Source organism: Dipodomys ordii, unplaced genomic scaffold (assembly GCF_000151885.1).
Source record: "Dipodomys ordii isolate 6190 unplaced genomic scaffold, Dord_2.0 Scaffold5, whole genome shotgun sequence".
NCBI lineage: Eukaryota > Metazoa > Chordata > Mammalia > Rodentia > Heteromyidae > Dipodomys > Dipodomys ordii.
The window spans coordinates 11,698,527-11,709,675 of NW_012267221.1; the positions used below are offsets into that span (position 1 = coordinate 11,698,527).

At 36.4% G+C, this 11,149-nt stretch overlaps 1 protein-coding gene across 3 annotated transcripts in view; it reads right to left on the reverse strand.

The window, feature by feature from the left end:
* The window catches only part of LOC105995856 (lymphocyte antigen 75), a 114,870-nt gene that overhangs the window by 63,907 nt on the left and 39,814 nt on the right, over positions 1-11,149 (reverse strand). For all 3 annotated transcript variants that reach the window (XM_013029755.1, XM_013029746.1, XM_013029737.1), the window contains exons 14-17: positions 9,221-9,302; positions 6,772-6,840; positions 4,480-4,594; positions 125-160 (exon numbers count right to left, since the gene is read on the reverse strand). In XM_013029755.1, coding sequence (XP_012885209.1) covers positions 125-160; positions 4,480-4,594; positions 6,772-6,840; positions 9,221-9,302 — 302 coding nt within the window. The remainder of the gene's footprint in view (positions 1-124; positions 161-4,479; positions 4,595-6,771; positions 6,841-9,220; positions 9,303-11,149) is intronic.

Genomic DNA, 11,149 nt, shown 5'->3' on the forward strand with positions numbered 1-11,149 from the left:
TTCATTGCCTGGAAACTGTATTTCCCTTGAAGATGTAATAGAGAAGAAACTGGTACTTAAATTACTGACTACATAACATTGCCAAATAAGTAGCGTTGGTTAAATTTCAGTTTTCTTCACTTACCTGGATTATACCATTCTGGTGTTTTAGAAGTGCTGCCTGTATAAAGAAGAAAGCAAGTGGCTTAAATTTAGAATTTGATTACAGATTATAGGGTCTTCAGTGAAGCCTGTAGAGACATATCCATTCTGACCATACCATTTCATGTCAACTTATGATGACCTGAGTTGGGTTCTATAGGACTTATGCTAAAGTGGCATGAAAAAAGGCCTACATATTCCTAGCATTGAGGATATAGCCCTGGGTTGTACCTCAGCAACACACACAGACACACAGACACAGACACAGATACATACGTAGACACAGACACAGACACAGACACAGACACACACAGACACAGACACACACACACACACACACACACACACACCAGTAGTCTTTTATTCTATATCAGAGAAGTTACAAACAAGACTAAATAGAGGAAATACAACTAATAATCAGAGAGTGAAGCAGCAAGTGACAATAGTGCAGATATTACACAGAAATACTTCAGGAACACTTCTTTCTAATGTAATCTGAGTAACTATCTATAAGCCTGGGTGGTAAGGTTTACTGACTCCCAAGATCATATTGGAAAATGACAATAATTCAATATTAAACCTTTAGAGAAGATGAAACAAAGCCAGGGGGACGCCAATAGGTGACTCAGGATTCCTGAATGGAATCAGGATATACAGTGTAGAATTATAAGTAGAATTATAGGATTATGGGCCTGGCCAGTTGGATGGGCCAAGTAGCCTCACATATCTTTGTTTGCGGTTCTTTGGCTGAGCTGCTTAACTTCCTGAGTGTCAATTCTGTGTTCTGTTAAATAAAACTCCACTCACAAAGGAAGTGTGAAACTCATGTGATCACCCTAAGAAGCACCTGCATAGCACCAGGTACAGAGCAGTGCTCACAGCAGCTCCCCCAGTACCCCTACTGCTTCTTTTTATTTTTTGGGTCCGGTCGTGGGGCCTGAACTCTGGGCCTGGGCGCTGTCCCTCAGCTCTTCAGCTCAAGGCTAGCGCTCTACCACTTGAGCCACGGCGCCACTTCCGGCTTTTTTCTTTTTGCTTATGTGGTGCTGAGGAATCGAACCCAGGGCCTCTGGCATGCTCTACCACTGAGCCACCTTCCCAGCCCCCACCTACTGCTTCTTGTCCCTTTGCATCCTGGCAGTAGACCATACTGGTTTTAAGTCCAAAACAAATGTGCTGAATCTTGAAATCACAGGTAAAAATGGCTGTTGTGAATTTTTCTGTATCTTTGGCATCAGTAGCCCCTCCTCAGCAAATCTATATCCAGTCTTTTTGGTTTTTCTTTCAGCCAGCTCTCTTTGTGTTGGGCAATTTCCATCAATAGTGCTGTAAGTCAGTTAAAAATGGACAGTTTCTTGTCTATAATCTTGTCAGAGACTCTGGTTATTTTTGGGTTGGGGAAGCTATGTATAAACTTTAAATGTCTTTAAGTTAGTGAGAAAAAGTTTTTTTCTTTACCCAAGATTATGAATATGCTTATAAAAGTATCAAGGAATATAATAAAATAGCTGTGTTTAGTTAGAAGTATTAAAGGCAATTTCCCTGAAAACATTTTATGGGCCTTATTTTTTTTAACAGTCTTCTCAATTAAAAATGTATTTGAAAATAATACATATGCATATTGTTATGGCTACTTAACATGCATAAACTGTCAAAGTATTCTTTTTAAATATTAGATAACTAATGAGAGCCAGGTAGCACAAAGATAATAAGAAGAAAAGGCATAGTTAATTTTCCTGAAGAGGAAAATGTCTCAAGAAAACCAGAAAGGACAGATGCATACAAATTGAGCAGGCCTGTTATTTGCAGTTTTTACTGCAAAAAATATCCAAGCAGGTGAATGTGATACTTTGAAATTCAGGTACTATCAAAGGAGAGTTGACAAAACATTTAAATCTTGGGTCGAGTTGCAGGTAGAGGTGTACAATCTGTAATTCTAGTTATTTAGGAGAATAAGGCCCAGCCCAGATCTTACCTTAAACAAAACAAACAAAAAACAGTGAAAGTGAAAGGATTAAGGACAAGGCTCCAGCCAGGTCTGGCAAGCCTGAGACCCACAATTCAAATATCCAGTGTCACAAATAGAACAAAACAGAATAAAACAAAACTCCAGAATCATGCAATCACTGATAGAGTAAAAGGACTTGGAATTGATTCAAATGATAATGTTTAGTTTTTTTGTTTTCCATCTGCACTGGGAAAGTGGGAATAACTACTGAGAAGATTTGTTTTGTTAACTGATATAGATTATCTACTAAATCATTTAACTCTACATATATGCAAGTTAATTCCATATATGTGTGTCTATGAGTGTATGTATATCCCTGTATGTATGTATGTATGTATGCATGACTTCCCTACTGAGAAGGGGGTCTTCTGTTGTACTGAATGAACACCTAAGAGGGTACAGCAATCCTTAGAGACTTTCCTAGCTCCCCTAAGGAGCCATGGGCAAAGTGGTCATAAGTATCAGGCCAAGTAGAGCAAAGCTGGAGGGCGGAACAGGGCAAAACTACTTTCTATGGAATGGTAGCAAATAGGAGGCTTACACTAGTACTTTGAACCAGAGACAATGTCCAAAATGATTATATACATAAATTACTTTCCTACTTTTGTGTGTGTGTGTTGGTTGTGGGGCTTGAACTCTGGGTCTGGGGGCTGTCCCTCAACTCTTCAGCTCAAGGCAAGCCCTCTACCACTTGAGCCACAGTGCCACTTCCAGTTTTCTGGTGGTTTATTGGAGATAAGAGTCTCACAAACTTTCCTGCCCGGGCTGGCTTTGAACCGTGATCCTCAGATCTCAGCCTCCTGAGTAGCTAGGATTACTGGCGTGAGCCACCAGAGCCTGCTTACTTTCCTACTTTCTTAGGGGGTGTTCAAATTGATTAATCAATAGCCAGGAGCCATCAGGCATAATTTCTTATCATAAGGAAAATCCTATCACTACACACTGGTGATAGGGTATTTTAATTCATTGCCTTGTGCTTGAGAGGCAAGTGTTCTACAAATTGAGCCAGGTTCCAAGCCATTTTGCTATCTTTTAAATAGGGTCTCATTTTTTTACTGTAGTCAGCCTGGACTGTAACCTTCCTATTTACACTTTCTACATAGCTATTTTGACAGATGTATGCCACCATGCCCAGTTTTTCATTGATTAGAATGGGGTCTTGCAAACTGTTTTTGTCAGAGCTAACCTCAAACCACAATCCTTCAAATCTCTAGGATTCAATTAAGCATAAGCCACTTTGTCTTGTTCATCTGAAGCTTTTTAAAGGCAAGATAAGTGGTTTTAGAAAAAAGGTGTCTTTGAGTAGACAACTCTATGATATACATTTTGGTTCTTTGAGAATTTATAGAATATGCTTTTAGTTGCAATGTTCTGTTTATGTGCAGTTCAGATACTCAGATATTTTAGATCTTTCAACGTGGCTTAATTTAATATATCCAACATCTGCTTAATAATAATTTGTGGAATAAACCATTTTGTTAGCATTTCCTTAATATTTTCATAGCTATAAGCAAATAAAATAAAAGGACAAAATGACAGTCTCACCTTTTTTTTTTTTGGTCCTGGGGATAAAACCTAGGGCATTACACATGCCAGAAAAGTATTTTGCAACTGATCTGTATTCTTAGCCTTTGGTTTCTTGAGACAGTTTCACTAATTGGTCAAGGCTGGCCTCAAACTTATCTGTGATAGCAGGTGTGGGCCACCAAGTCTGGCTCACTCACTTTTTTTTCTATTAATAAGTTTTTTTCATTGTAAAAATACCGTACAGAGGGGTTGCAATTACATGAGCAAGATAATGAGTACATTTCTTATCAAGCTCTGGTGGCTCACTCACTTTTCTTGTCTCTGAAAATTCTACTACTAATCTCACTCATTTCTTGAATTTGAATTTATATATGTATTAGCAGTTTTGGAATTCGTTGAAAATTGCTTCTAAATTTTATGAGTACCCATCAAATTATGATTTCTTGATTCCCGACTCATTCTTTCTAAATCATTTTTATCTTATGTTTCATTTTGCATCAAAATAAAATTCAAAATGATTATCTTTACTATTTTTATTGTCTTTCATTCTGAAATCTATTCTCCCTGAGTCCTATATTTTATCTTCTATACAAATTTTTCCTTGATTGGAGAGTGAGATTATTCTCAAATTCCAGTAAACTAGTCTGCTATTAGGAATAGGAATCAGGCAATTATTTATTAACTGCAGTTCATAGGATTGTAGAAATCATAATTGTGAACTCAGAAGTGTCTATCATGTACTTCTAGTTCAGCATTCACCACATTAACCTCAGAAGGATGTGAAAAAGAGTAACAGCACTTACCTTTTGGAATCTGGCATACCCATTCCAGTTTTGTATCACAAGCAAAGGGCCACAAATAGGTAACTTCCCTGTCACCGTGAAAATGCCAGCCTCTTCGCCATGGCCTAGGTGCTACCTAAAGGAAGGAAAAGATTGCAGAATATTTGAACTTGTTGCATCCCTTAGGGAATACTGAACTGCAAGTCCTCTAGTCTTGATCCCTATTTTAGCTTGAACACCTAAAGATGAACAAACAAGATGTTTAAGAGTAGAAGCCCGAAAAAAACCCTTTTGAGCGGACTGATGAAATATAAAGTCATGATTATGTCTAAAAAGCTTTTTTTTTTAGTACTCATTTTCCTTCCACTTTTGTTGACATGACATTGTAAACTCTTGAAGTTTTAAAACTAGGGAAAAAAACAAGCTAGAAAAGAATAAAATTTCACTGGTATCCAAGCATCAGAAGAGAGTGACAAAAATCTGGGTTCTGTGGTGACATGCTGTTTCTTTTGTGCTGTCTGCCATTTCTAGGGTGCTGTTCATCTCACCTGATCCAGGATGTTCACTGAAAACCCCAGTTAGCAGACAGAAGAAGCTCTTTTCTCCTAATGCCAAAGTTCTGGTACGTACTGTGGCCAGTGGGTTTAAAGGCCTCCTTACAGAATGCTACCGGGGCCAGGCCTGTTCCTGGTGCAGGCTGCATCTGTTAACACTTCTCTTAGTTCTTTGGCAGGCTTTCAAAGCTCTGTACACCTGGACATTCTAAATATGACACAGTTTATTATGTTAGGATGTCCATACCATGATGCTGTAACAGTATCACTATGAAAGGAGTTACTTTAGAAATTGCTTTGCAATGGCTTTCTCAATTTTCACTTGCCAAACCTCTCTGTAGTTTTTTTTTGGGGGGGGCAATACTGGGGTTTGAGCTCAGGGTCTTACAGTTGTTAGGCATGTAATCATACCCTTACAACCCCTTTTTGTTTTAGTTTTCATTTAGTGTCTTTAATTTTTACATGAGTTCAGCCTTGGATTGTGATCCTTCTAAGTCTCCCACACAGCTGGCATAACAGACATGTACTACCTCATCTGGCTTGTTGGTTAAGGTGGGGAATCTCACTAAAGTCTAGGTTGGCTTTGAACTGTGATCCTCCTAGTCTTTCCTTTCTGAATAACTGAAGATACAGGCATGCACCACTGTGCCTAGCCCCCTTTCTATAACATTTCTGTTCTATTTTAGGCTACAAGTCTTGGGCTACAAAGTGAAGCTATTTAGATGTCTCATCTAACCTCATTTCCTTTTATTTTATGTACTCGCAGTTCCTTCAAATTGACTTTTTTTTTGTCCTGTGCTTTTTAAAGTACCTTTTTCTGTCACTCTAGACCCTACACCTCAAGTTACCATAGCAATGTCTTGTTTTTTATGCCTTGGTTGGATTTATACTATTTAAACTAAAAAGTACCATAGGCTCTATAAACCATTATACCTGCTTATTTCTATAAATACCTAGTCATACAGCACGATGGTTAAGGGTACTGTACTCACACAATTTTGGTTGCATTTCAAATTCAATTCAGTCACTATCTAATGTTGGGGAAGTTGCCACATTGGGCAAGTAGTAGAGAAAGAATATATGTAACATGCCTAGCCCAGTGCCTCGTTCTTTAAGTATCCTCTGCCACCACCACCATCACAACCACTGTCATTCTTAGCATTTTCTTATAACAAAGATTCCTGAGAAGACCAGAGAGCCTTGTTCTTGCAAGGTTGTCAGAGCCTTGTGTTTTGAACCCATAGCCCTACCCACTGGTATCATCACTGCTTGTTTATATTGTCCTTGTCCTCCTAGACTGAAAGTTCTGTGAAGATGACTACATTCAGTGCCTTGTCCTTTGTTACATTCCTAAGTGCCTCATAGCTCTGTGGACAACTTGCTATCAAATGGACAAATGAATGAATTCTGTGGAGGAAGCTGTCTAATGAGGATTTTCTCTTCCAGTCCTATCCGTTGCATCTTGAAATATGACTCAAGATAAACATTCCTCATCTCTTCCTGGTTCATTTCAGCTCCTGTACAACTTAAAAAAATGTCAGTTTTCCCATTTTAAAAAGTCATACAAACATCTTAAGCTGGCATCAATCTAGTGTGTGTGTGTGTGTGTGTGTGTGTGTGTGTGTGTGTGTGTGCATGCTGCTGGAAATTGAACCCAAAGCCTCACACACACTAATCATATTCTCTGCAGCCACTAAGCTGCAACCTCAGCCCCTGGAATTGTTATTTTCCCATGCAGATTTTCCAGCAGTGTACTGACCTTCACTGCAGCACAGTCTCTGATGTCGTAATCCTGCTGAAACTCATTTTCTATGGTAACAGTAGATACCTGAAAAGATCAGAGAGCCTTGAAATTTTAAGACTGATGTATAAAAAATTTGCAATTTAGATGTAATTTAGGCAGCTCTAAAAACTCAAGCATGTTCATCTGCCTCAGAATGAAAATATCTTTATCTCTTTTTAAAAAACCATCATGCTAAGTCCTGAGAGGACTCAGAAAATGTCACAGATTTCCAAACAAAGGAAGCTGTAGTTTCAGAAGTGGAGGTTAACAGTGTAGTAAGTTCACCACTGGAGTCAGAAAAACAACACCTTGCAAAAGGCAATTTTTTTTTACGTGTATTGAAAGGTTGGTTATTTGATCACTTAATTTCAAACATGCTTCAATTTTTAAATGAAAGTTAGGAGTCTTACATTAAGAAAGAAGGCAATATAAGTTGATTCAACAGTAGTGTACAGTAAATACTGAATAAATGAAAAATTTACATCAGTCAGTGCTATATAAAACTTCTGTTTGGGATAATGCCAACATTTGAAATAATATTGAAGGATAATTTTGTCTTCACCAAACATATTATTTTTCCAATAAAGACATTTTTTACATAACTTGTGTTTAGTTAATAAAAACTAAAGTTTTCATTATTAAAAATAAAAGTTAGTTCAAAGAAAAGCTTTGGTAATAAGATTATTTGTATTACCCAAGAGTACCACTATATTTATCTACTCTTTCTCCTTTTGAACTATATAGGGAGAAATTACACATATGGGTTTTATTTTTAAAAGTAACATTAGTACCTTCTTTCTTCTCATGCCATGTATGTGAATCTATCTTCACATCAATCAAGATGCACCTATATAACTTTAATTGTTGTATAGTATGTGGATGGATTTCTATTTTTAAAAATTAACAGGTAAAATTGTATATATATAAAACACATTTTAAAGCATATCATCATAAAATAAGTACATCTAGCGAATTAACACATGTGTGTATCTGTCATAGTTAATCTGTAGTGAGAACACTGAACATGCACTCATAACTTTTCAAGCATACATTATCATTAAGTATTATTACCAAGTGGTCCAATAATAGATCTCTTGAACTTATTCCTCCATTTTAATTAAGCTTTTGTATCTTGACCTCCATTCTATTTTATAAGCCTATGAGAGCAACTGTTTTATTAGAGTCTACCTGAGCAATCATGTGGCATTTAGCTTTCTGTGACTACCTTGTTTCAATTAATACTTCAACTTCAAATTCACCTATTTGTTGCAAATAACAGGATTGGGGACTTAATAATAATCCCCAATTCTTCATTCATCTGTTCACAGAAACATTGATTCCCTATCCTTGTTACTGTGAATACTGATGCAATACACACAAGAGTGTATGTGTAAAACATGAAGAAATCTTCAACATATTGATGTCATTTTCTTTGGTTATATACTCAGGAGTAAGATTGCTTGATCATATTATAGTTCCATTTTTAATATTTTGAGGAACTTCCATATTATTTCCTGTAATAGCTGCCTCACTTGTACTCCAGCAGTTTCTCTACTTCCTCATTAAAATGACAGCCATTCTAGGTGTGAGGTACAATCTCTGTGATGTTGATTTGTATTTTCTTGATGATTAGCAATGCTGAGAATCTTTTTCATTCACCTGTTGGCCATTTAAATGTCTTCATTTGAGAACTGTATATTCAAGTCCTTTGACCATTTTTAAGATTTGTTTGTTCTTTTGTTATTGAATTTAGTTTCTTGCATGTTTTAGATATTAAGCCTTTGTTAAAAGCATAGTTAGAAAATATTTTCTCCCATTCTGTAGGCTGTTTCTTTGACATGCAGAAGCTTTTTAGTCTAATGTAACCTCATTTATTTATTTTGCTTTTCTTGTCTGTGCTTTTGGAGTCACATACAGGAAATAGTTGCACAGATCAATGTCACAGACGTATCTTTCTATGTCTTCTTTTAGTAGCCTCATATATTTGGGTCTTATATTTAAATCTTTAATCCATTCTGAGTAGATATTTTGTAAATGGTCTGAGAAAAATCTAATTTCGGTCTTCTTAATATGGATATCCAGTTTTCCCAGTACCATTTATTCAAAGGACTCTTCCTTTTCCCATTGTGTGTTCTCAGCACTTTTGTCAGAAATAATTTGACTATAAATACATTGATTTACTTTTGGCCTATTTTTATTGCAGTATCATGGTGTCTTGGTTACCCTATCTTTGTAATATATATTTTGAAGCTCAATAGAATAACACCTCCAATTTTGTCCTTTTTTGTTCAATAGTGTATGGGTATTCAGGGGTCTTTTGTGGTTCCATAAATATTTTAGGTGTGGCTGCATTATTGAATGACCAACTTAATGGCTGTCAAAATGAATACTCCTGTATTTCCTTCAAGAAGAAGGTATGACTTACTGGTGTATGATCACTCCATTCCCAGGATCCTTGCAAATCTGGGCTTCTTTTATTCAAACCTACCCACAGCCAACGCTGGTCACTATGTAAAAAGAAAATATTATTAAAATTTATGGACAATATTTTGTCAAAATATCCAGCACTTCTATGTTTAAAACAATGTAGTAAAAATATATAATGCAATTTAACCATGTAAATTTATTCAGAAAATCCTGTCATTGACTGAAAAACACAGCTTCCAGGTATATGAAAAAAAGTCTTTTTTTTTTAAATTAAAGCAGCTCAGGGACAGAATCTAGGCACAGAGTTCAAGCCCCAAGTAAGGTAAATAAAATAAAATTATAGACATACTTGTAGTTCTTTGTGCACTACTTCCAAACGCCTTTCTCACTAACTCACCAAATTTAGAAGCTATCATCCTGAGAAGATAGATAGATAGATAGATAGATAGATAGATAGATAGATAGATAGATAGATAGATAGACTTTTTTTTTGGTCTGTCATGGGGCCTGAACCCTGGGCCTGGGCACTATCCTTTAGCTCTTTAGCTCAAGGCTAGCGCTCTACCACTTGAGCCATAGCACTGCTTCTGGTTTTCTGGTGGTTTATTTGAGATTAGAGTCACATGGATTTACCTGCCGGGGCTGGCTTTGAACCACGATCCTTAGATCTCAGCCTCCTGAGTAGCTAGGATTACAGGTGTGAGCCACCAGTGCTAGGCTATATTTATATATACATTTTATACATTGATATACATATATTCCAAGACAAAAAATTATATCACCTCATATAGTCTTAAGTTTTTCATGAACAACATTGAGTACACATGTAATTGGGGGGTGGTTACTTTACACTTTTAGTACATGATACTCAAGTGTATTCATTTTTCACTGCAATGTATTATTTCACTGTGCGAATAAACCATTGATAGCCTTTGTTTCCAAAGAGGAGGTGACAGGGAAACAAACATATCATTTCCTAATCATGGCCTGGTTGTACCCATACTTCCCTCTGCTGCTTATGTGAAGATCACTCTCAATGTATAATAGATGGAAAACAAGTGGAGATGGTCCAGTGCCACTGACTAATCCAAAAGTCTTTTTTTAAAGAAGGTTTTTTTTATTGTGAAAATACTGTACAGAGGGGTTACAGTTACATGAGCAAGATAATGAGTACATTTCTTATCAAGCATTGTTTCCTCCTCCTTTGTTTTTCCCCTACCATCCCTTCCCTCCCACCTCCACAACTACACTCCCCCCACCCTCCAAAAGTCTTTTGAATGAATTTCTATACCCTTATAAAGCAGCTACAGAAAAATCACTATATTATAAAACTAGATTTTAAGTTATTATCTTTGTATGAAAGGAAAAAAGCTATTCTGTTTCAAATTTTAAGAGAGAAAAACTGTCGTTACTCTAAACTTTTACAGCAATATTTTGTTTTCAGACAAATGTTTTTCAGACAATATTTTCAGAGCACTTTAAAACAATATCTAGTAACACTACCACATTACGTTTAAATGAAGAACTAACCATTTGGTTAAATAAAAAAAATTAAAAATAATTTAATTCCTACTGCCCATTAAGCTTAAAGTAAGCAAATAGTTGAGTTGTTCTAAGTAGCAAAGAAATACACCAAAGGACTATAATGAGAAAACCACTTTAGTGCTTATCTCCAACACTTCTATTTTGCTCATTGCACAACACACTGAGCAGGTGTAATGATGACACAGTCCTAATATCTGTAATTAGGGAGGTGACATATATAAGAACATAGAAAATATGAAAAGACCACTTATGATAGCTACCACATGACTTGTTTTTTTTATTTTTTGTGAACACACTGTACAGAGGGGTTACAATTACATGGGCAGGTTAATGCGTACATTTCTTATCAAGCATTGCAGCCTCCTCCTTTGTTTACCCTTCA